Below are 27264 nucleotides of genomic sequence, written 5' to 3' on the forward strand. Positions count from 1 at the left end.
GTTAAAAATATATATTTTTTTCATTTTCCCATCCAAATTTAACAAAAATTTTGTCAAACACCTGTGTGTTAAGGCCCACTGCACAGTGATCTCCAAACTGTGGCCCTCCAGATGTTGCAAAACTACAAATCCCAGCCTGCCCAGACAGCAAACTGCTATGTGGGCATACTGTTAGTTATAGTAGTTTTGCAAGACCTAGATGGCCACAGTTTAGAGACCGCTACACAGTTATCTACAAACTGTACCCCTCTTGATCTTTCCAAACTACAAATCCCAGCATGCCCAAACAGCTGTCTGGGCATGCTGGGAGTTGTAGTTCTGCAACATTTGGAGGACTACAGTTTAGAGACCACTGTATAGTGGTCTCCAAACTGTAGCCCTCCAGATATTGCTAGGCAACAACTTACCGGCTTCCGTAGGATCGCCGCACGAGGGAGCCGCACCTTATCGCTGCCGCCCGCCACCGGTAAGTGACCTCCCGCGCCGGTCAAAGCCGGTTCCCCCGCTCTGCCCAGACTACAGTGGGTGGGCAGAGTGGGGAACCGAACTTTTACCCCCCCCCCCGCCCCTCATTCTGCTATTGGTCGGTTGCTTCTGACCAACCAATAGCAGGGATAGGAGGGGTGGCACCCTTGCCACCTCACTCCTATCCCTTCAGGGGGTTCCCCCTTATTTTCTGGAGACCCGTATGACCTGGAATCGCTGCAGATTGCCTGTCTGAATTGCTGACATGGGAGGGGGTCTCAGGACCCCCCTCAGGGGTTTGCACGGGGTGCCTGGTGAATGATGGGGATCGGAATTCCCACGGGCATACAGGTACGCCCTGGGTCTTTAAGTACCAAGGAGCCAAGGCGTACCTGTATGCCCTGTGTCCTTAAGTGGTTAAAAAGCCCCTTCCACAATAAAAATTTAATCACCCATTTTCCCTATTTTTACAAATATAACAATGTAGAAAATGAAACATGTTTGGTATTAATACTTGCAGAACTGTCCGAACTATTAAAATATTGTGCTTATTATCCTGTGTGGTGAATGGTGTAAACATAAAAAAAAAATGCTGAAGTCCAAAAAGAGGTTATTTTTAGTCACATCACATCCCCAAAAATTTAATAAAAGGTAATTAAAATGTCACATATAAATAAAAGTGGTACCAATAAAAACTAAAGATCACTGTACAAAAACAAGCACTCATACAGCCGCATATACGGAACAATATGAAAGTTATTAGAGAGTCAGAATAGGGGTAATCTAAACATGTATTTGTTTTAAAAAAAAAATGTACTAACATTTTTTTTTATATACATTTATATGAAATTGGAATTAAATTGGCTGTGTCCTTAAGGCCAAAATGGGCTGTGCTCTTAAGAGGTTACGATCTCTACATGCTATTAATACATGGGAGAAGACCTAATTCTCAAATAGTAAAAAATAACTGTACAAATTTTAAAGTTTGCACCCAGCTTTTTGCCACTATAGAATTGTTGTTGATTTTGCCATTGAGTTCACCTATTATTGGAGCTGTTTTTATTAAAAGAATGAGTGCACTTACAAGTTTACAGGGCCATCTAAACCTCTAGAGGACACCGGACATGCAAGCACGCCCTGGGCACCTGGGACTTTGTGCACCAGAACGTACATGTATGTCCTGTGGCCCGCCGCTATGAAGTGAGTGCAGGAGCCATGCTCGCATTAAAGACTGCGGGCCCAGGATGCTATTAGCAACCAGGGATCCTCCAGTAATGGCACACATCAGCGATCGCCCTGATGTCTTCTATTAACTCCTCAGATGCAGTGATCAATATTGGTCACAGCATCTGCAGCAATTCCGGTGGCTGATTTATCGCCCTTGGGCACAGCTGCTGGGATCAAATCAGCTAAGATGGAGGTCTTGGGGTCATCTTCTCTGGTCTTTCATCGAGCAGACTAGAGAAGTAGATCTCAGATAACTATACATAGCAGTGATTAGTGTTAGCAATATAACAATTGAAATAAATAGTCCCCTGTGGGGACTAAAAAAGTGTAAAAAATAAAATAATAATAATTTTTAATAAAAGTGAATAAGCCTTATAATAATAAATAATGAATCTGTCATGCTGCGTGAGGAAATGTCTGATCTATTAAAATATTATGTTAATGATTGTGTAAGATGAATGGCGTAAACATAAAAAACTTCCAAAGTTCAAAAATACAGGTTGTTAATAATTTAATATTTTAGAAAAAAAAAGAATAAAAAAGCGATCAAAAAGAGCCATGAAAACAAAAATGTTGAGCTACAGAATGCAGAGAACATGTCAATTTTACCATGAAGTACACTGTGTAAAAACACATATCCCCTACCAACACACTTACATATTGGATTAATGTAGTGGTGAACAAGCCTTTTTGGAGTTTGGAGCAGGTTTGGAGCTGGTATATATTTAAATGGGCACAGTCAGATACAAAAACTTTTTATATGTTGTACATCTTGGCAAAACAATAATTCTTTTTTTTTAAATTCACATTTTATTAAAGAAAACTGCCCCTAGGGGTCCCCATACCTCCTCAGACACTGACGAGTCCCTCAGCAGTAGCAGCGTGTCCAAGGGTCATGAACATGTCATGGACACGAGATGACTGATTGACAAGGCTGTGCTCGCTCCCCACCTGTCTGAGCATGCATGGATCTACAACATCAGTTCAAGGAGCATCACCTCAAGGGACATGACTATATATTTCTGTAAGGTTTTCTACTGGCTATTGTTATGGCTGCAGAGTTTGGCATAGGAGAAAACAGCTGATCGGCTGTTACAGTCAACACGTGACTTTTGTGAAATACTGACAGCGCTGCTCTGATCAGCTGTTTCCTCCAAGCAGCTCTTATCACACAAGTCACAAATCAGTCACAAACTCTGTGCAGGACTTTACTTGAATTGTGACTTGCACTGCTGGGAGCTTCGTGTGGCACAGGGGGGGGGAGGGGGGAATGGTTCAACCACTTTACTCTCATTTAGCTAGATGTTCTCTCCCTAACCTAGTGTTTTCCAAACTGCCTTCAGCTGTTGCAAAACTATAACTCCAAGCATCAAAGGATGTCAAAGGATGTTTGGGCATGCTGGGAGTTGTAGTTTTCAGTTGGCTTGCTCCAGAGATCAGTGAGTCAGAGCAGATTGATGAAGGGGGCGAAGTCATCACAGTGAGGGAAAGAGTGGGACCAGCCTCCTCCTTCTGAAAGACTTGAAAAGACAGTGAACAAGATTAGCATGTAAATAAAAGGTAATTCTGAGAGAAATATAGGTCGTAGACACATAAAAATCATATGCACATGATCAGGATGAGGTACTGAGTTACAAATAACAGGTTTTTGGGATCTCACATGTACGTTGTAAGCTTCAATTTACATCTTTTTACAGGCATAAACTTTGATAAATTTTTGTGTGTCCATGTTGCCACAACCACTTTGCAACACGCTCCCCCCACTTTATCCACTTTTTGCCATTGACACCAGGCCAACGGATTATAAATGCTCCTTCATATGTTTAACTCATTTTTATAACATTTGACACTTCCTGTTCTGTAGAGAATACTAAGTTTCTACACATATTTCATAGGATCCATCAATACTGACTTCTAATGGGTAGATGGATTCGATAGCACAGCATGCAAGTGTCAAAAAAGTGTCTGGCTTAAAGGGGTACTCCGGTGGAAAACTTTATTTTTTTTTATTTATTTTTTAATCAACTTCTGCCAGAAAGTAAAACAGATTTGTAAATTACGTCTATTAAAAAATCTTAATCCTTCCAGCAATTATTAGCTGCTGAACACTACACAAGAAATTATTTTCTTTTTTAAAACACAGAGCTCTCTGCTGAATCACAGTGTTCTCTACTGACATCTCTGTCCATTTTAGCAACTGACCAAAGCAGCATATGTTTGCTATGGGTATTTTCTCCTTCTCTGGACAGTTCATAAAATGGACAGAGATGTCAGCAAAGGGTACTGTGCTCGTGATGTTAGCAGAGAGCTCTGTGTTCCAAAAAGAAAATAATTTCCTCTGTAGTATTCAGCAGCTAATAAGTACTGGAATGATTAAGATTTTTTAATAGAATTCATTTACAAATCTGTTTAACTTTCTGGCACCAGTTGATTAAGAAAAAAAGTTTTCCACTGGAGTACCCCTTTAAATTAAGATGAAGCTAAACCTGTATAATATCTATTAAAATATATTTATTGATTTTGAAATATTCATGTTTTTTTTTTTTTTTTTTTGTGCAGAGTACCACTCTGGACCTGCTGGATAAAGGATATGATGTCCATATTGTGGCCGATGCTTGCTCATCCCGTAGGTAATGTTTGTGTAACATCTACCTTTCTTACAATTGTATAATTATATAAATGAAAAAGCAGCAAAAGGCCCCTTTTATGTTTTATTTGTCCTGGGCCCCTAATGGTAGTAACGCCAGTACTGTCCTTATTGCTGCCCTGTTGACAGATGTTTTTCTGCAAAATGTGGTAGGAGGCAATATAGCATGTTGACTGGTGGAGCTTGTGTGCCAGGGCTATTTTCAGTCCCAGTCCAACCCTGAAGGTGATGCATGCCTTAAAAAAGCAAATTCGTAGAAGCCTTTCAATAAAAATTGCATTCCTTAAAAGAGCATATAAACATATCAGCTTTCTGAAGAACAGAGATTTAGACCACAATTTTTCAAATTAAACATTTTGGGGAGATTTATCAAAACCTGTATAGAGAAAGAGTGGTGCTAAGGTCTTGTTTTACCCTGATTTTGTCAAAGAGGCTCGTCTTAGAAGAGCCTCATTTAAAAATGTTAAGGACATACTGTTTCAAGCTAAAATATCTTTTTCCTTATTATTTACTGCTAGATTTAGGATTATTTATAAAGATAAGGTTTTATTCTTTAAGGATTATATTGAAGCACAGCAATGGTTAAAGCAGGAAGGGATATGAAATGATATGATACTGAGCTGAGTACGAGAATATTTATTTGATGGTGTTGAGCGGGGGTGTTGGGGGGAGGGTAATGCATGATAAGGTATAGAGATAGGAATGACAGGAACGGATCATATGTGGGGTCGGGGGGGTTTCTATCCTCTTGAGAGATTGCGGTGAATTTCATGATATGGAACGTAAGATGTTTGGCGGAGGTTAATAAAAGAATAGCAGTCTTTGATCAAGTCAATAGACACTTGACAGCAATTGTGTTTACTTGAATCCCATGTATCTGAGGAATCAAAAGGCAGGATAGCCAGAAGATGGGCACAGTTAGAATTACATTCAACATTTTCTACCTATTCAGCGGGGGTTTTACTATATGTCCATAAAAATATCAATATACAGATAAAAAGTTAAAAAAAAAAAAAAATAGACCAACAGGGACAATATATTTTTGTTCACTTAAGAATTGATGCATTGGAATTTATACTGGCTTACTTTTATATCCCTCCACCATTCAATCTTCAGGCTATTAGAGATCTGTTAAGTTTCTTAAAGGGAAAGGATCAATTGCCCTTATATATGTGTGGGGACTTTAATTGTACAGGGTGGTCCATTTATATGGATACACCTTAATAAAATGGGAATGGTTGGTGATATTAACTTCCTGTTTGTGGCACATTAGTATATGTGAGGGGGGAAACTTTTCAAGATAAATGGTGGCCATTTTGAAGTCGGCCATTTTGAATCCAACTTTTGTTTTTTCAATAGGAAGAGGGTCATGTGACACATCAAACTTTTTGGGAATGTCACAAGAAAAACAATGATGTGCTTGGTTTTAACGTAACTTCATGAGTTATTTACAAGTTTCTGACCACTTATAAAATGTGTTCAATGTGCTGCCCATTGTGTTGGATTGTCAATGCAACCCTCTTCTCCCACTCTTCACACACTGATAGCAACACCGCAGGAGAAATGCTAGCACAGGCTTCCAGTATCTGTAGTTTCGGGTGCTGCAGAATGGGCAAAACAAAAATTGGAACAGGACCCTCAGTTTACTCAGAAAATTTTGTTCAGTGATGAGGCAAACTTTTATGTGAATGGTAAAGTTAACGAACAAAACCACTGCTATTGGTCTGACACTAACCCACATTGGATGTTGGAACACAAAAATTGATGGTATGGTGTGGTATATGGGGTACAAAGATAGTGGGGCCATTCTTCATCAATGGAAACCTCAAGGCCACTGGATATGCGAAATTGCTACATGATGATGTGTTTCCCTCTTTATGCACTAAAGCTGGCACGTTCCCTGAGTTTTTCCAGCAAGATGGTGCACCACCACATTATGGGTGTCAGGTCAGAGCATTCCTAGATGAACAGTTTCCTGGAAAGTGGATTGGTCATCGTGGGCCAGTTGAATTAAAGCATTTGACAGGGTCCAGTGGAGGTTTCTGTGGCAGCTTGTGGAAAAATATGGTTTGGGTGGGGAATTTTTGAATTGGGTAAAATTACACCAAGGGCTAAGGGCTAAGATCAGTCTAAATGGTACTTTAACAGAAAGTTTCTATCTTACAAGAGGAACTAGACAAGGGTGCCCCCTTTCAGCATTGCTTTTTGCGTTGTTTATTGAACCATTGGCCGTAATAATAAGGAATTCAAATAAAATATCAGGGTTCGGTCTAAAAGGGAGGGATGATAGAGTTCTGCTATACGCAGATGACCTACTGTTATTTTTAGAAAAGACTGAGACTATGCTTTCGGAGGTCATGAATATAGTCAATAAATTTGGTAAGGTGTCTGGCCTAAAAATTAATTGGGAGAAATCAATGATACTCCCCAGATCTCAAGGGGCTATATCATAAATAGAGAAAGGGAGGGTACTGGGAAACGAGGAATGTATTGATTATCTGGGATTAAAAATTGGGAATAAAAGTAGACTCATTTTTAATATTAAATTTAAAACCTCTAATGAACTAAATTAAAAAGGAAATTGATGTGTTGGTGAGGCTTCCCCTATCAATAGCAGATAGAGTGTGCCTAATAAAAAGGGTAATATTGCCACAAGTCTTATATGTGATCTCAGCATCCCCAGTTATGATCACTGCTAAATGGTTCAAATTGATTGAGGCAATGTTAAGTAGATTGATGTGGGGGAGGTTGCAGGTCCGGCTAAAATATTCAAATCTGGTTCTGCCAGAGGGGAAGGGGGGCTGGCCACTCCCAGATTTGAGGCTATATTATCTGGCGGTGAAAATATAAAACGTAAAAATTGGCGGAAAAGATTGGGTATTGAAACAACTATGGCTTCATAAAAATGGTAATAGTAAAAATTATATTGAGTGGGCTGAATCGGGGTTCCCAGTACAAGATAAATATGCAGGTGTCTCGGTGATAAGTATGTTTAGAAGAGTATGGCAGGAATTGAAGATACGATGTAAAATTACTGGGTGCATTTGATTCACTAGAATATGGGATCATTTAAATTTAAAGCACTTTAATAAAGGTAAGGGACAGGATTTTTGGAAACAAAAGGGTGTAGAATATGTGCACCAAATAGTCACATATAACCAAATTAAATCTTTTGCACACATAAAAGAGGATTTTGATATCACAGATAAGTCTAAGTTTTGGTATATACAAGTGTTTGAAGCAGCTAGGGCTATGAATAGTCAACAATTTTTCACTATTAATTCACATCCGTTAATTGAAATTATTGAGCAGAACACAACACACAAGAGTTTGACTGGTAAAATATATAAATTACTAGTGCAAGAAACCTCTTTACCATTTATAGAAAAGGTTAAAAAGAAGTGGGAATTAGAATTAGGGAGTAAAGAAAAGGATTCCTGGCAATGTACTTTCAAGAATGTGGAATTTTGTACCTCTAGTAAACAATATCGGTACACCCAGTAAGGGATCATTTTTAGATTATATCAGTCACCTAGGGCACTAAAACTAATGGGATATAAAGAGAGGCAGTGTTGTCCGAAATGTGGGGAAGGAGATGGATGGTTTCTTCAAATGATGTGGGACTGTATTGCACTAAGGAAATATTGGTCTCAGATAGTCAATTACATCAAAGAGAAGTTACCGTATTTTTCGCCATATAAGACGCTCCGGCATGAAAATCTAGAAAAAAAAGATTCTGAACCTTCAACCTGTGGACCTCCAGATGTTACAAAACTACAACTCCCAGCATGCCCGGACAGCCGTTGGCTGTCCGGGCATGCCAGGAGTTGTAGTTTTGCGGGCACATGTTGCAGAGGACCCCTGCTGCGGCTCTGTCCCTACTTGCGGCCCCTGCTGTGCTGCGGCTCTGTCCTTGCTTGCGGCCCCTGCTTGCGGCGCCATCCCTGCTTGCGGCGCCTGCTTACGGCTCCATCCCGGCTTTCGGCTCCATCCCCTGCTTGCGGCTCCATCCCCTGCTTGCGGCCCCGGCTGGGTCTGTAAGTGTCTTAGCTATCCTCCCAGCCAGGGCATCTGCACACTACGTGCACTGCAGAACATTGCACCGTAGTGTCTTCCACAGATTCAAGGGTGCAATGCTCTGCAGTGTGCACATACCCCCACCTGTATAGGAGTGTACATATACACACTGCAATACACATGGGGGGGTATGTTCAGAGCATTGCACCCTAGTCTGCAAGGGTGCAATGCTCTGCACATACCCCCACCTGTATAGGAGTGTACATACCCCCCCCCCCCCATGTGTATTGCAGTGTGTGTATGTACACTCCTATACAGGTGGGGGTATGTGCAGAGCATTGCATCCTAGTCTGCAAGGGTGCAGAGCATTGCACCCTAGTCTGCAAGGGTGCAATGCTCAGCACATACCCCCACCTGTATGGGAGTGTACATACCCCCCCCCCCCCCCCATGTGTATTGCAGTGTGTGTATCTACACTCCTATACAGGTGGGGGTATGTGCAGAGCATTGCATCCTAGTCTGCAAGGGTGCAGAGCATTGCACCCTCGTCTGCAAGGGTGCAATGGTCTGCACATACCCCCACCTGTATAGGTGTGTACATACCCCCCAATATGTATTGCAGTGTGTGTATGTACACTCCTATACAGGTGGGGGTATGTGCAGAGCATTGCACCCTAGTCTGCAAGGGTGCAATGCTCTGCACATACCCCCACCTGTAAAGGAATGTACATACACACACACACACACACTGTTATACACATGGTGGGTATTTGCAGACTGCAGAGCATTGCACCCTTGGGCATTCTAAAGACTAGGGTGCAATGTTCTGCAGTATGCTCATACCCTATGGGAGCTATAACAAAAAGTTAAAAAGTGTAAACAATAATTAACCCCTTCCCTATGTATAAATGTAACCCCCCCCCTCCACCTTTCCAATTTTTTAAATAAAATAATGTAAAAAAAAAGTACTACAGACAAGGGTGCAATGCTCTGCACATACCTTACCCCCATGTGTATAACAGTGTGCGTATGTACATTCCTATACAGGTGGGGGTATGTGCAGAGCATTGCACCCTTGTCTGTAGTACAGACTATGGTGCAATGCTCTGCACATACCCCCCTTGTGTATAGCAGTGTGTGTATAATACAGACTAGGGTGCAATGCTCTGCACATACCCCCTTGTGTATAGCAGTGTGTGTGTATGAACATTCTTGTACAGGTATGTGCAGAGCATTGCACCCTTGTCTGTAGTACAGACTAGGGTGCAATGCTCTGCACATACCCCCTTGTCTATAGCAGTGTGTGTATATGAACATTCTTGTACAGGTATGTGCAGAGCATTGCACCCTTGTCTGTAGTACAGACTAGGGTGCAATGCTCTGCACATACCCCCTTGTGTATAGCAGTGTGTGTATATGAACATTCCTATACAGGTACAGGTGGGGGTATGTGCAGGGCATTGCACCCTAGTCTGTACTACAGACAAGGGTGCAATGCTCTTCACATACCCCCACCTGTACCTGTATAGGAATGTTCATATACACACACACTACTATACACAAGAGGGGTATGTGCAGAGCATAAGGGTGCAATGCTCTGCACATATCGCTACCTGTACCTGTATAGGAATGTTCATATACACACACTGCTATACACAAGGGGGGGGTATGTGCTGAGCATTGCACCCTTGTCTGTAGTACAGACTAGGGTGCAATGCTCTGCACATACCCCCACCTGTACCTGTATAGGAATGTTCATATACACACACACTGCTATACACAAGGGGAATATGTGCAGAGCATTGCACCCTAGTGTCTGTACATTCCTATGTTATCATTGGGAACGGGTGGGAGTGGGATTGAAAAACCAGTCCCGTGCCAGGCTCTTCTTTGTACAGTATAGATTGCCGGCAATTAGATGACAGGTGACACCTCCAAGGGGTGCAGGCATGGTCTCCCCTACTTTGGGCACTACAGCAGCTTTAGGACTACAACTCCCATCTGCATCTTGGGCATTACAGGAGCTGTAGTTTTGCACTTGCTGGAGGGTCCAAGGTTTCTGACAATTCCTGCCCGCTTCAGTTCAGTTTTGGTCGCCTGTTCATAAAAGGGACACTGCGGAGTTGGAAAGGGTGCAGAGACGCGCGACTAAACTAATATGGGGCATGGAACATCTTAGCTATGAGGAGCGATTAAAGGAGTTACAATTGTTTAGTCTTGAGAAGAGACGTTTAAGGGGGGATATGATAAACGTATATAAGTATATAAATGGCCCATACAAAAAATATGGAGAAAAACTGTTCCAGGTTAAACCCCCCCAAAGGATGAGGGGGCACTCCCTCCGTCTGGAGAAGAAAAGGTTTAGTCTAAAGGGGCGACACGCCTTCTTTACCGTGAGGACTGTGAATTTATGGAACGGTCTACCTCAGGAACTGGTCACAGCAGGAACAATTAACAGCTTTAAAACAGGGTTAGATACATTCCTGGAACAAAATAACATTAATGCTTATGCAGAATTATAAAACTACATCCCTTCCCCTTATCCCCTTACACCCTTCCCTTCAATCCCCTGGTTGGACTTGATGGACGTATGTCTTTTTTCAACCATACTAACTATGTAACTATGTAGCTTCTCCAATGTATGTGTTTCACTCCTGCCCGCTACCACATGTGCGTACATTACTACCCACTCCCAATAACATTTATCCAATAAAAATAAAAAAACTTCCACACTATCCCCCAGCTTTCCCAAGCTCCTTAATGTGCCAGGAGCTTGGGAAAGCTCAACTGCACATCAACTGCATGGCCGCCCTTGCCCGGATTATTATATGATTTCTGATTTTTTTCCCCAGTGCATAAAGTAATATAGCTATAAGCAAGAAAAAAGAAAGATAGCTGGCACAACAGCCTAATACACGGGTGCACACTGCCATGGCATCAGAGTATACAAAAAAAGAGGATTGCAGCAGCACACATTGGTCAAAAAAATTTAGGCTCTTAGCGCACTTTTTGATCAAAACGTGTCCCCCATCCACCACGGGGAGGTGGCCTCATTTAGGATGGGAACCTAGCACAAATTCTGAGCCTAACACTCAACTATCCACTCACCTCTGCTGGGCATATAGCCTCTGACTGGGTGACATGCTGGATCCATTTAAAACTCCACCTGTGAGAAAGGGGGAGGGGTGCACAGCTAAACAGGGTGCCATTACCCCCTGAATTGTACACACAAGAAAAAAGAAAGATAGCCGGCACAACAGCCTAATACACGGGTGCACACTGCCATGGCATCAGAGTATACAAAAAAAGAGGATTGCAGCAGCACACATTGGTCAAAAAAATTGAGGCTCTTCGCGCACTTTTTGATCAAAACGTGTCCCCCATCCACCACGGGGAGGTGGCCTCATTTAGGATGGGAACCTAGCACAAATTCTGAGCCTAACACTCAACTATCCACTCACCTCTGCTGGGCATATAGCCTCTGACTGGGTGACATGCTGGATCCATTTAAAACTCCACCTGTGAGAAAGGGGGAGGGGTGCACAGCTAAACAGGGTGCCATTACCCCCTGAATTGTACACACAAGAAAAAAGAAAGATAGCCGGCACAACAGCCTAATACACGGGTGCACACTGCCATGGCATCAGAGTATACAAAAAAAGAGGATTGCAGCAGCACACATTGGTCAAAAAAATTGAGGCTCTTCGCGCACTTTTTGATCAAAACGTGTCCCCCATCCACCACGGGGAGGTGGCCTCATTTAGGATGGGAACCTAGCACAAATTCTGAGCCTAACACTCAACTATCCACTCACCTCTGCTGGGCATATAGCCTCTGACTGGGTGACATGCTGGATCCATTTAAAACTCCACCTGTGAGAAAGGGGGAGGGGTGCACAGCTAAACAGGGTGCCATTACCCCCTGAATTGTACACACAAGAAAAAAGAAAGATAGCCGGCACAACAGCCTAATACACGGGTGCACACTGCCATGGCATCAGAGTATACAAAAAAAGAGGATTGCAGCAGCACACATTGGTCAAAAAAATTGAGGCTCTTAGCGCACTTTTTGATCAAAACGTGTCCCCCATCCACCACGGGGAGGTGGCCTCATTTAGGATGGGAACCTAGCACAAATTCTGAGCCTAACACTCAACTATCCACTCACCTCTGCTGGGCATATAGCCTCTGACTGGGTGACATGCTGGATCCATTTAAAACTCCACCTGTGAGAAAGGGGGAGGGGTGCACAGCTAAACAGGGTGCCATTACCCCCTGAATTGTACACACAAGAAAAAAGAAAGATAGCCGGCACAACAGCCTAATAGCCCGTGGTGGATGGGGGACACGTTTTGATCAAAAAGTGCGCTAAGAGCCTCAATTTTTTTGACCAATGTGTGCTGCTGCAATCCTCTTTTTTTGTATACTCTGATGCCATGGCAGTGTGCACCCGTGTATTAGGCTGTTGTGCCGGCTATAACTCACTCAAGATTGTCACTCAAGGACTGGTCCTTCAGGACTTCTGCTAATAAAAACAGTGTTCCTGCTGTGGTAAAGTGCAGGAACTCTGTTCCCATGTACTTCTGCAGGACTTGAACCCTGTACCTACCCCCCTTGCCATTGTATCTACTTTGCCTTAGGTCAGAATCCACCCTTCCCCTATTACTGTGTCTACTACCTCATGACAGCCTCTCAAACACCCCCACCCCTCCATTACTGTGCCTCATGACAGTATTATAACCTCCCCAACCACTACATTACTGTGCCCCCATGTGCCTTCAAGCCACCACATTAATGTGCCTCATGTCCCTCCTCAGGCCCCCACATTATTATGCCTCATGCCCCCCCAAGCCCCCACATTACTGAGCCTCATGCCCCCCCAAGCCCCCATATTACTGTATGTCATGCCCCCACATTATTATGCCTCATGCCCCCCACCCAAGCCCCTACATTACTGTGCCTCAAGCCCCCACATTACTGTGCCTGATGCCCAACCCTCCACCCACCCCACTCCTGACTTGGTTGGCTAATTCACTAGGTAGGGTGTACCCCTTGCTCTGCTACATGCACTCTATATCCACAGTTGTCAATACCTGTACACTGTGCCCTTCCTAGGAGCTGCTCACTCTCCTCACACAGTACCACAGAATAATTCAGCCTTACTCCTGCTGTTCTCCTGCTGCTCTGTGTGTTAGTGATACAGTGCTGTTGGGTATTAGAGTTCCGATGTGTCCAGGTTGCTCACAGTGGCCCTCATTTACTATTCTAAACCCGACCTCTTTTGTCGGGTTTTTTTGTCGCATCTTTGTCTGCGCCATGTCGCAGACATCCTGCGCCAGTCTGCGACACGATGCAACATTTTTTCCCGACGGACCCGATGTGGATTCTCCCAAACCCGAAAAAGGGGTGTTACCCGACATTTCTGAGCTTTCCCACATATTTATTAAGGTTTCCAACCCGAATTTGTTGAATTGTTGTGTATTTTTTCCCGACAGCTCAGAGGAGTTGGAAACCAAAACCAACAAAACCCACGTGCGACAAACAGGATGCGACATAATAATAAATACCAGGGGAAAAAAGCAGTCGGGTAAGAAAGCAACATAGACTTACAACCCGATTTTCTTAGTAAATGAGGGCCAGTGTCTCTGTCTATTTTGGAAGGGTATGATTGTAAGTATGATTATTAATTACTGTGGATATGGATACACTGGGTGGGATAGCATCAGGGTCAGTCAGAGTCTCATGCCACAATGGGGTCACCTAATGCAGTCCGCACCCCTGTAGCAACGCCACGGCCTGGGCTTCATACTCAGTGTAGACTGCTCACTGCTGCTTTATCACGCCTTTAAGGCAGCTACAGTTTAGGCTTTTCACTCAAACATAGAAGTGCATGATCTCTTTGTGTGTGTAGTGTATTGTATGTAGCCTGTATAGCAAAAATATGCTGCAAATGCCATATACAAGATATATAATGGCCAGACATAGTGATGCTTGTCATGTACACACTCATGGCAGCCTATCCTAAAAGTCACCTGAAACTATACTTTAAGGATATGCTAGTCAACATGTAAGCAAGCAAGTATGCAGCTTGACCCAGTTACATAGTTAGTACGATTGAAAAAGACATATGTCCATCAAGTTCAACCAGGGAATTGAAGGGTAGGGGTGTGGCGCGATATTGGGGAAGGGATGGGATGTTATATTTCTTCATAAGCATTAATGTTATTTTGTTCCAGGAATGTATCTAATCCTGTTTTAAAGCTGTTCATTTTTCCTGCTGTGACCAGTTCCTGAGGTAGACTGTTCCATAAGTTCACAGTTCTCATGGTAAAGAGGGCGTGTCGCCCCTTGAGACTAAACTTTTTCTTCTCCAGACGGAGGGAGTGCCCCCTCGTCCTTTGGGGGGGTTTAACCTGGAACAGTTTTTCTCCATATTTTTTGTATGGGCCATTAATATACTTATATACATTTATCATATCCCCCCTTAGACGTCTCTTCTCAAGACTAAACAATTGTAACTCCTTTAATCGCTCCTCATAGCTAAGATGTTCCATGCCCCATATTAGTTTAGTCGCGCGTCTCTGCACCCTCTCCAGCTCCACAGTGTCCCTTTTATGGACTGGTGCCCAAAACTGAACAGCATATTCCAGGTGAGGTCGTACCAATGCTTTATAAAGGGGGAGTATTATGTCCCTGTCCCTTGAGTCCATGCCTCTTTTTATACATGACAATATCCTGCCGGCCTTGGAAGCAGCAGCCTGACATTGCATGCTATTCTGAAGTCTGTGATCTACAAGTACACCCAGATCCTTCTCTACCAGTGACTCTCCCAGTTTAATCCCCCCTAAGACATACGACGCATGGATGTTATTAGTACCCAGATGCATAACTTTACATTTATCCACATTGAACCTCATTTGCCAAGTGGATGCCCAGACACTTAGTCTATCCAAGTCATCTTGTAACTTATGCACATCCTCTATAGACTGTACCGTGCTACAAAGCTTGGTGTCATCTGCAAAGATAGAAACAGAGCTGTTAATACCATCCTCTATATCATTGATAAATAAATTAAACAACAGCGGTCCCAGTACTGAACCTTGGGGTACACCACTAATAACCAGGGACCTATCAGAGTACGAATCATTGACCACCACTCTCTGGGTACGATCCATGAGCCAGTGTTCAATCCAGTTACAAACTAAAATTTCCAAACCTAAAGACCTTAACTTACCTGTCAGACGTCTATGAGGGACAGTATCAAACGCTTTAGCAAAATCCAGAAACACTATATCCACAGCCATTCCTCTGTCAAGGCTTCTACTCACATCTTCATAAAAGCAAATTAGATTGGTTTGACAACTTCTATCCTTAGTAAACCCATGCTGGTTATCACTTATAATACAATTATCCCCTATGTATTCCTGTATGTAATCCCTTATAAGTCCTTCAAACTATTTACCCACAATGCACGTTAAACTTACCGGTCTATAGTTTCCTGGGGAAGACCTAGAGCCCTTTTTGAAGATTGGCACCACATTCGCCTTGCGCCAGTCCCATGGCACAATACCAGACAGCAGTGAATCTTTAAATATCATGAACAGGGGTACAGATATCACTGAACTTACCTCTCTAAGAACTCTTGGGTACATTCCATCTGGCCCTGGAGATTTGCTTACATTTAAATTACTTAACTTACCTTGTACCATCTCTACATTAAGCCAGTTCAGTACATTACATGATGTGATACCAGCACTGACCTGTCCAATGTCAGCTCCTTCTTCCTTAGTATATACAGAACTAAAGAACCCATTCAGTAGCTCCGCTTTCTCTTTATCGCCTGTGACAACCTCCCCATTATCATTATTTAGGGGTCCTACATGCTGTGTCCTTGTTTTTTTTTGCATTTATATGTCTAAAAAAATATTTAGGATTAGTTTTGCTTTCTTTGGCCACCTGTCTCTCATTTTGAATTTTTGCTGTTTTTATTACATTTTTACAGATTTTATTAAGCTCATTGTACTGTTTAAATGTTATAGTTGTTTCCTGCCCAACTTTTATGGCCATAGTGGGTCATGGCCAGCATCATGTTGTCTGCTACAAGGAGTGTCAGCCTCATCCCCTAGCTGTGCCTGAGAAAAGTCCATGTCTTCCTCCACCACCATTGTATCCTTTAGCATACATTCAAACAGTACAATACATATACATCACAATAACCCCAACATAAAATCAAATAAACTAACTACAACAAACATAAAACATCTGAATATAGATGTGTACAATAATTATTATATTATTATATTTACACCCAGAGGTCTTTTTCTACACTGATGTGTGGTTCTTTCTCTTCTCTCTTTTTATATACATTTTATACAACTTTTTATACACACTTTAATCATTGACTATAATGTGGCCTGTCTGCTTGGTCATATCCTAGGGTCATTGTGTATTTCTGTTGGAATTTGTTTGTATACCTCCAAATAAGGAACTTTGGAATACATAATCACCCCATTCTAACATTTATGGTTGTCCCCAAGCTACTACCGACATTTGTGATTTGGGTTCTTAAGGATGTAAACAAAGAAATTGTTTTGTTTGTGACATCTGCCTATATCTGCTTCCTATTTTTTTATATTGCAATTTTTTTAATTACAAAATATATCTATAGAATAGTGTAAAATGGTATTATTATTTTTGGACACTATATTTACAAAATTAGACTGAACCAATGTGGCATGAACGGGACCCAGGGGGTCTGCATCTTCAAACCCTCAAACCCACCCCTGGTGCAGTTAAAGAAGTCCCATCTAGAAGTTTTTTGTACCATTGTGCCCAGGCTGCCAGCATCTAAAACAACAACTGGACTTACCTGCTGCTGCTCCCTTGGTGCCTGCTCCAGTCCTCCTCTGCCATCTTCTTCATGGTTGCCCATGGTCAATGTGTCACATTGTATACCAAAGAAAAGAAAAGCTAGCCACTATTAATAGATGCACACCACAATAATAATGAAAAAAGTATATGTCTTTATTAAATAACACAACTAAAGCACAGACATTTAAAACCACTTAAAAACACAAAGAACATGGTTGAGCAATGTAACCCAAATAGCTACCTACCCCCCTGGGGATACACAATAAGCATATGATAAGGGCCCCTGGAGTAAAGACCGAAGTGGGGGAAAAAAAGCTGTCATCAGCTTGCCTAATCTGTGGGTGTAGAAGCATCTCCCGTTCAGAATTTTTGGCCCTCTGACAGGCTCTTGAGATAACACCCCGTGGGTAGCCTCTTGCCTGCAGACGATCCATCAGATCTCTTGCATGCCTTTTAAATTCCTGAGGTTCCGAACATTTGCATTTAATTCGAAGAAACTGGCCCACAGGGACACCCTTCCATGTATGCTCCGGGTGGAAGCTCCGTAGTGCAGTTTGTTGCCGTGCTTTTCCTGTAAAGTGTCATGGTAATCCGGCCATCAACCTTCATCAACTTCAAGTCCAGAAAATCTACTGCTACATCCGAAATCTGCCAGGTAAGTTTGATCCGTACATCATTCTCGTTGAGCTTTTCAATGAACCGCACGCACTCCTCCTTTGTTTAGGATCTCCATGATCGCCTTTATTTAATCTTAATGCATAATGTTGGAATATAACAACTCAACGTCGCACATCACCAGCACGAAGTCTTCGGGAAGGGCCATCTCCTTTAGTTGCTCCATCAAATGCAATGAGTCTCTAAGATACAAGGGCTGTTTCTGGACTAACGGCTTTGGCAGCATATAAAATGTAGGTACCACGGGCTTGGGGACATTTATATAGCGGTGTTCTTTCTCCGATATAATTCCATATCTCTTTGCTGAATCCAAGAGACGATACAATTTCTGCTTAAATACTTCCATAGGGTCAGAGGGCAACTCCATGTAATAGGCATTATTGCCCAATTGCTTCCTTGCTTCTTCCGCAAGAAGATCCAATAAATCCTGAAGCACTTGACGATCCATTGCCGGAGTTATAAGGGTGTCCCCAGATTGAGATTACATGATTTTCAGAGCCAGCTTCCTCTCAGGTGGAACCCTTTCAGAAATAACTTAGTGATCTCATAGATAGGTATGAGAAGGATGTGATTGCTGGGAAACGGTCCAAATTTGCTCGTGATAAAGGGGATTGTGACAAAAATTCAGTGTATAGATGGAAATACACGGGCAATGTTAGGGGCAATTTGGAGCCCAGGGACCCCCTAATAGTTGTGGGCACAGCAGCCTCCAGTTCCAATGATTTTTTTTGGTCAAGCGACATAGACACAGGACCCCCGACGGGGCAAACGTCGCCCCAAATGTGAGAACGGGCCCAAAGAAGCATAAAGCCAATCACAATTATCCCTCGGTGCACACCTATTGACAGAGGAGGAAGTACTAGAAATTCCCATGCCACCTTCACATCGGGACCGGGGGGAGGTTACAGGGACCCCTTTGCCGCCATTGCATCTAGACCATGCCTTGAAAATTCTAAATCTCTCTACATATACCCTGTGTCGGGAGGAGAGGAAGCTCTGAAAATCATTTATTCTCAATCTGGGGACACCCTTCTAACTCCGGAAATGGATTGTCAAGTGCTTCAGGATTTATTGGATCTTCTTGTGGAAGAAGCAAGGAGGCAATTGGGCAATAATACCTTTTACATGGAGCCTACGGAAGTATTTAAGCGGAAATTGAATCGTCTCTTGGATTCAACAAAGAGATATGGAATAGTATCGGAGAAAGTACACCACTATCTAAGTGTCCCAAAGCCCGTGGTACCTACATTTTATATGCTGCCAATGCCGTTAGTACTGGAACAGCCCTCGTATCTTAGAGACTCATTGCATCTGATGGAGCAACTACAAGAGATGGCCCTACCCAAATACTTCGTGCTGGTGACGTGCGACATTGAGTCGTTATATTCCAACATTATGCATGAAGATGAAATAAAGGCGGTCATGGAGATCCTCAATACTAAAGGTACAAAGGAGGAGTGTGTGCGGTTCGTTGAAAAGCTCAACGAGAATGAGGAACAGATCAAACTTGCCTGGCAGATTTCGAATGTAGCAGTAGATTTGCTGGAAGTTGATGAAGGTTGATGGCCGGATTACCACGACACTTCACAGGAAAAGCACGGCAACAAACAGCCTACTGCACTATGGGAGCTTTCTTCTAAATAAACGCCATTGTTCAGAACCTCAAGAATTAAAAAGGCATGCAAGAGATCTGTCTGATCATCTGCAGGCAAGAGGCTACCCACGGGGTGTTATCTGAAGGGCCTATCAGAGGCCCAAAAATTCTGACTGGGAGATACTTCTACACCCAGAGATTAGGCAAGATGATGACAGCCTGCGCTTCGTCACGACTTTCAACAATCAGTGGAGGCGTCTGGGGCAGATCCTGGACAGGCATTTGGGGATCCTCAAATCGGATCCAAAGATCGATACGCTTATCACCCCCACTCCGATGATGACGGTGCGACGAGCCCGTAATTTGAAGGATATGCTAACAAGAAGCCATTTTCAGCTGGGGAGCCCCAGAGGAGGAGAAATGACAGGTCTACGTGGGACAGACATCGCAGGAGCTACGTAAGCGGATCCAGAAGCACTTCTCGACGGTATCGCTGGCGGAGAGGGATTTTAAACATGATCGGACACTGACATCGGTGGTGGCCAACTACAGGAGCAGACACTCAGAGAGCTACACTGCGGTAGACCGTGATCCTACTCCTCATGATGAATACAACATTAATATACACAACTCATTATGCTTCCTGTCCCTCCAAGAACCGGGATGAGAAAACTTGTCAGCTACACACTTATTATGTGCCATATTATCTGACAGTATTGTCTATTACTATGACATCTATTATATTTTATGTGTCACATCATGTTATTAGTATTGCTTATTATTATTATTTTTTCACTTCTAGAGTGGTTATAGGCTCTATGGAATAGCCATAGTGAGGGCTCAAAAGGCTGCGTCTTTTTTGACGCACCTGGGGGATGTATCTTCCAATGGTTCTTGATAGTTGTGTTATTCACTATGTTATGACTATTTACACCTTTATTTTGTCACAATATGGGGATCCTAACGTGTTTTGCATTTCCCCATTTATAAGTATAACTCCCCATTTATAAAGAATATACATTTAAGACACGTTTGACACTTGTAAATTGATAATTTGTAAATTGATATGCATGTGCTTTCTCAGTTCTAGGTTACATAAGTTGACACAGATGTATTTGTATATCTGACAAACATGGTTCAGGATGCATTATGTTTATTTTATTTAGTTTATTTATTTTTCACGTGATATGGTAGGTCCATTGGAGCATAAAGGATATTTTTTTCTTTTAATTCAAGGTCCCCACGCCATTTGGTTGTTAAATGGCATTAAAACCTTTATCCCCCAACTTCCGCCCATTTTAGGTGCCCAACCTTCCTTTTTTTTCTCTACCACAGGTAGGGTTATTCGGTTCACAGGCCTGGTTCATTTCGATCTAGGTTTCCTGATTCACGCATGCGCAATATGCGCATCATGCGGATCATGGAAACACGGCATGCGTGCACTATGCGAATAACACAATTTCCGGTCCTCTGTCATGTGATACGAGTTATTGATGTATTGGTATACTTCCTGGCCACATTGGAGACAATGGCGGCGGGTGCACTTGGCACATAGCACATACAGGTGAAACCCAGTTCTGACTACTGAAGCTTTGATTGGTTTAATTAATTTACACACGTGTTATTGATGTATTGGTATATTTATTCTCACACAACATAGCACACATCTTTCCTTAGGAAGCTGTCTTGCAGTACAGCGGAACGCATGGAGCTGCTGTGTGTCCCCCCCTTGGTTGGTGAGGTAGCCCCTGATATACATGCACACTATTTGATAGGCGCTACAGTATTAGCTGGTGGTGATAGCCATATTTGGGATTTTTACTTGAGTCATGGCATTACTCCATATTTATTACCAGCCTTACTGATGCAGGTGTTTTTTTTCCCCTCCCACTTTGGTCTTTACTCCAGGGGCCCTTACCATATGCTTATTGTGTATCCCCAGGGGGGTAGGTGGTTATTTGGGTTACAATCCTCCACCATGTTCTTTGTGTTTTTAAGTGGTTTTAAATATATATACTTTTTACATTATTATTGGGGTGTGCATCTATTAATAGTGGCTAGCTTTTCTTTTCTTTGGTATACAGTTCTTGTTGTAGCCACTGATAGCACCATATCTTTTATTGTTACGGTGGTGCCCGTCTTTATACATGTAATGTGTCACATTGCTGATCAGAAAATCCCTGGCCACAGCGATGTCAAACCTCAGCTGGCAATAGGCTGATCTGCAGTGTGATGCATTGAGCCCTGGTGAACAGTGGCGGGGCTTAATGCGTTACACTGACGCTCAGCCTATAGCCAACCAATGGGACTGTTACGCCGAGCGCTCCGGGTCCTCGTTCCTCCCCGGAGCGCTCGCCTCATCCTCGTTGCTGCAGCGCCCCGGTCAGATCCACTGACCGGGTGCGCTGCGGTACCGCCTCCAGCCGGGATGCGATTCGCGATGCGGGTGGCGCCCGCTCGCGATGCGCACCCCGGCTCCCGTACCTGACTCGCTCTCCGTCGGTCCTGTCCCGGCGCGCGCGGCCCCGCTCCCTAGGGCGCGCGCGCGCCGGGTCTCTGCGATTTAAAGGGCCAGTGCACCAATGATGGTGCCTGGTCCAATCTTCCCAATTAGCTTAATTGGCTTCCACCTGGTCCCTGACTATATCTGACCTCCTCCCATGCACTCCCTTGCCGGATCTTGATGCCCTTGTGCCTAGTGAAAGCGTTCCCTTGTTTGTTCCTAGCCCGTGTTCCAGACCTGCTGTTGCCCCTGACTACGATCCTTGCTGCCTGCCCCGACCTTCTGCTACGTCCGACCTTGCTTCTGTCTACTCCCTTGTACCGCGCCTATCTTCAGCAGTCAGAGAGGTTGAGCCGTTGCTAGTGGATACGACCTGGTCACTACCGCCGCAGCAAGACCATCCCGCTTTGCGGCGGGCTCTGGTGAAAACCAGTAGTGACTTAGAACCGGTCCACTAGCACGGTCCTCGCCAATCCCTCTCTGGCACAGAGAATCCACCTCCTACCAGCCGGGATCGTGACAGTAGATCCGGCCATGGATTCCGCTGAAGTTCCTCTGCCAGTTGTCGCCGACCTCCCCACACTGGTCGCCCAGCAAGCCCGACATATTGCCCAACGAAATCACCAGCTGGCATACTTGACCACCGTGACACTGCAACTTCAGTCACAGATACAGCAGCTGCTGCCGCAGATACAGCAACTTCAGTCACAGACACAGCAGCTGCAACAACCATCTCCTCCGCCGGCTCCTGCAACTCCTCCGCAGCAACCGGCCGCTCCTAACCCCTGCTTGTCCCTGCCGGACATATTTGATGAGGACTCTAGACTCTGCCGTGGTCTCCTTTCTGGAAAGGCCTTGTCTGGGGCCACACCACTCTGGGACCGCAATGATCCTGCCACAGCCACAGTCCAGTCCTTCTTCGCTGAGGTCCGTGATGTCTTCGAGGAGCCTGCCCGAGCTTCTTCTGCCGAGACTGCCCTGCTGAACCTGGCCCAGGGTGTTTCTTCCGTTGGCGAGTACGCCATTCAGTTCCGTGCTCTTGCTTCCGAGTTGTCCTGGATTAGTGAGGCTCTCTGCGCTACCTTTAAAAAAGGCCTATCCAGCAACATTAAAGATGTTCTGGCCGCACGAGAAACTCCTGCTAACCTACATGAACTCATTCATCTTGCCACTCGCATTGACATGCGTTTTTCCGGATGGCGTCTGGAGCTCCGCCTGGATATGGACTTTGTTCGCACGAGGCGTTTTTTCTCCCCGGCTCCTCTCTCCTCTGGTCCTCTGCAAACCGTTCCTGTGCCTCCCGCCGTGGAGGCTATGCAAGTTGACCGGTCTCGCTTGACACCTCAAGAGAGGACACGACGCCGCATGGAGAATCTTTGCCTGTACTATGCCGGTACCGAACACTTCCTGAAGGATTGTCCTATCCGTCCTCCCCGCCTGGAAAGACGTACGCTGACTCCGCACAAAGGTGACACAGTTCTTGATGTCAACTCTGCTTCTCCACGCCTTACTGTGCCTGTGCGGATATCTGCCTCTACCTTCTCCTTCTCTACTATGGCCTTCTTGGATTCCGGATCTGCAGGAAATTTTTTTTTGGCCTCTCTTATCAACAGGTTCAACGTCCCTGTGACCAGTCTCGCCAGACCCCTCTACATCAATTGTGTTAACAATGAAAGATTGGACTGTGCCGTGCGTTACCGCTCGGAACCCCTCCTAATGTGCCTCGGACCTCATCCCGGAAAAATTGAGTTTTTGGTCCTCAGGTTCTTTGGCCCCAAGAAGAGGGGGAGACCCAAGGGGGGGGGTACTGTTACACCGAGCGCTCCGGGTCCTCGTTCCTCCCCGGAGCGCTCGCCTCATCCTCGTTGCTGCAGCGCCCCGGTCAGATCCACTGACCGGGTGCGCTGCGGTACCGCCTCCAGCCGGGATGCGATTCGCGATGCGGGTGGCGCCCGCTCGCGATGCGCACCCCGGCTCCCGTACCTGACTCGCTCTCCGTCGGTCCTGTCCCGGCGCGCGCGGCCCCGCTCCCTAGGGCGCGCGCGCGCCGGGTCTCTGCGATTTAAAGGGCCAGTGCACCAATGATGGTGCCTGGTCCAATCTTCCCAATTAGCTTAATTGGCTTCCACCTGGTCCCTGACTATATCTGACCTCCTCCCATGCACTCCCTTGCCGGATCTTGATGCCCTTGTGCCTAGTGAAAGCGTTCCCTTGTTTGTTCCTAGCCCGTGTTCCAGACCTCCTGCCGTTGCCCCTGACTACGATCCTTGCTGCCTGCCCCGACCTTCTGCTACGTCCGACCTTGCTTCTGTCTACTCCCTTGTACCGCGCCTATCTTCAGCAGTCAGAGAGGTTGAGCCGTTGCTAGTGGATACGACCTGGTCACTACCGCCGCAGCAAGACCATCCCGCTTTGCGGCGGGCTCTGGTGAAAACCAGTAGTGACTTAGAACCGGTCCACTAGCACGGTCCTCGCCAATCCCTCTCTGGCACAGAGAATCCACCTCCTACCAGCCGGGATCGTGACAGGGACATTGCTGCAGCTGGTGATTTGCTGATCAGCAGTGTGACGTGTTGACCAATTCTACCACTGTTGACCAATTCTACCACTGTACAAATCTCTAGTCAGACCACACAGGGATTACTGCATACTGGGCACCAGTGTACAAGAAAGATAAAGTGAAGCTGGAGAGGATTCATTGACTGGCAACAAGAATAATAAGGGAAGCAGAGGACTACACTATCCAGAAATATTATCAGAATTATGTTTTTTTATTTTAGAAAAACTGCACCGTTAGTAGTGTTGAGATTGAGCGCAGAATAGCCATGTAAGGCTCAGTTACAAGTATTTTCTGGGTTCAATTAAACATAGGTGAGACATGAAGCACCCCAATTCTTTTGCAATAAAAAAAAAGATATGTCTGGTAAAGAAATTTTTGGAAAGGTAGAGGACAGAGCACCCCTGCCAGGTAGCAGCAGCAGCCAGGCGCCTGGTGGTAGTAGCAGCAACCGCTTCAGCAAGTAAAAGTTCTCTCTGTCTTCCAGGGGTTGTGTGGTTTCGAAAGATGGTATGGCCCTTGTTGACTCGTTCAAGGTCTTTATAGGAGGAAAAGGAAGAGTCTAACGATATGATGTTAAGCCATATGTCAGTGGATTGCAGAGGAGGTGGAAGCAGTGGCTGTGCATAGCACTGGTAGGATTAGTTGTGGTAGGTGTGGTGAATATGCTAACGGAAAGCAAGAAGCCCATAATCAAACATTAGAAATGTATGCAGATAGGAGGGGGGGGGGATGATGATGAGGAGTTGGACAGAATGTGGGAACCAGGAGAGGAGGAGGTGACATGTTCACAGCAGGAGGGTAGTGGTAGTGTCAGCAAAGAAGAGCGTAGCCGAGATAGGGCCAGAACACCTGTCAAATGTAACAGATGTAGGCCTGCTGGTCTGATCAGCTTAGGTGATGGCGACGCTGCTGCAACTGTAGGCTAGTCAACAACCTTCCAGAGGAGGGGCACAGTCTGGTGTTGGTGTACCTGTTCGGTATTCTGCTGTGTGGAAATTATTTTCTTGATGCATAAAACTTGGCACTGTGACGTCTCTGCAAACAGAAAGTAAGCCGTGGCCAGTGTAGGAACTACGTCTCTACGTAGGCACATGAAGCGACATAACAAGGCCACGTGGGACAGTCGAGATGCCCCAAAATGTAAGGAACACCTTGCCCCTACAACTGATCCCTCCCCCCCCAGCTGTTTAGCAGCCAGGCCTCGTCTACAGGCAGTGCATTATCTGTCTTGTACTCATCGTCTTTATGTCATCCTTCTCTATCCCACTGTTCCGGTTCAATTTCTGAGACGTAATGCCTATCCTCTCCTTATCAAGGCTCTCCTCCACAGACGTCTTCATTACAAAGTCCCTTATTTTTTCAGAAATTAGTTTAGTCTACAAAGGGATAATGATAATTTGTTAAATTTCACAGCTGCTTTCTCATCCTCTGAGCAGGGAAAATCAAAAAATGTCTTAAAAGAGTAGTCCAGTAAAGGAAAAACTATCCCCTATCCTAAGGATAGGGGATACATTTTAGATCGCGTGGGGTCTAACCACTGGGACCCCTGCGATCTCCCGTATGGGGCCCTGGCTCTCCGGCCAGATAGTGTGTCGACCACCGCATGAAGCCCCCTCAATACAGCACCATGGCAGAGCCGGAGATTGCCGAAGGCAGTGCTTCGGCTCTCCCATAGAGTTGGATCGAGGGGCATGTCAGCCGCCGCTTCGTGCAGGGGTCGCATGCCCCCATCCCCCAAAATGCTGGGGCCCTGTACGGGAGATCACGGGGGTCCCGGCGGTCGGACCCCCCGCAATCTGAAACTTATCCCCTATCCTTAGGATAGGGGATACATTTAACTGTACTGGAGAACTCCTTTTAAGGTTTTATGTGATTTCATGTGAATATTTTCTGTCACAAAAGACTTTAAAATTTTAGAAGCACTACCTATTATTATTGACTCAACAGAGAGAGAGAGAGCTAAATTCCCAAAGATAAACAAAATTCCCAAAATTCATTTGGGGAAGTTTTGCTTGAATCAGATGTTAAGTTCTATTCAGATTTGATTGCTGATTTGGATTCCAATTTAACACTTCACTCACTGGGGCAGATGCAGAGCTTTTGGCCTAGAAAGTGTAAGGAGTTAAGTGGCAAATCATCACCTCGTACCTCCCTTAATAATTATAATATTTAACATAATATTATAGTCCTTATCCCATGTGGAGCTGGCCATACAATAAGCAACAATGTATATCACAGCACAGCTTACTGTATAAAAGCCAGGGCTGTTGTCAAAATGACAGAAGTCCCTGCTCCACTATAGAGTTTACGTGGCACCTTATGCTAGGGCTACATGGAAACTGCGTGCGGAGTAGGAGGCATATACTGTAGTGAACAGTCGCTGGGCCAAGTCATATTGTATCCTCCTGGTCCATAAAAAGGACTGGCACTTTACCACACTAGGGCATGTACAGCTTGTACCAATATCTTACCAACATGCAAAGTCCACATTCCCAATAAAATTTCTGACACATTCTCATGTACTATATATCCTCCAATGTGGTATACATCATATGATGAACAAGAATGCCTAAAAAAATTCTACACTTTAGAAATAAAGCAGAAACTACAATTCACGATCAATCTATACAAACAAGAAATAAGAAGGAATCTGGACACCCTTGTGGGCAAACATTTCTATGGCTCAGGGCATAGTATGACAGATTT

General features: G+C 44.5%; 1 protein-coding gene and 1 long non-coding RNA gene across 5 annotated transcripts in view; one reads left to right on the forward strand and one right to left on the reverse strand.

The window, feature by feature from the left end:
• ISOC2 (isochorismatase domain containing 2) overlaps positions 1-27264 on the forward strand; it is a 131181-nt gene that overhangs the window by 85891 nt on the left and 18026 nt on the right. For all 4 annotated transcript variants that reach the window (XM_056543589.1, XM_056543588.1, XM_056543587.1 and 1 more), the window contains one exon: positions 4252-4322. In XM_056543589.1, the coding sequence (XP_056399564.1) occupies positions 4252-4322 (71 nt within the window). The remainder of the gene's footprint in view (positions 1-4251; positions 4323-27264) is intronic.
• The window catches only part of LOC130294121 (uncharacterized), a 39155-nt gene that overhangs the window by 6320 nt on the left and 5571 nt on the right, over positions 1-27264 (reverse strand). The gene's annotated exons all lie outside the window — the stretch shown is intronic.

The sequence above is a fragment of the Hyla sarda genome, chromosome 10, assembly GCF_029499605.1.
Source record: "Hyla sarda isolate aHylSar1 chromosome 10, aHylSar1.hap1, whole genome shotgun sequence".
NCBI classification, from domain to species: Eukaryota; Metazoa; Chordata; class Amphibia; order Anura; family Hylidae; genus Hyla; species Hyla sarda.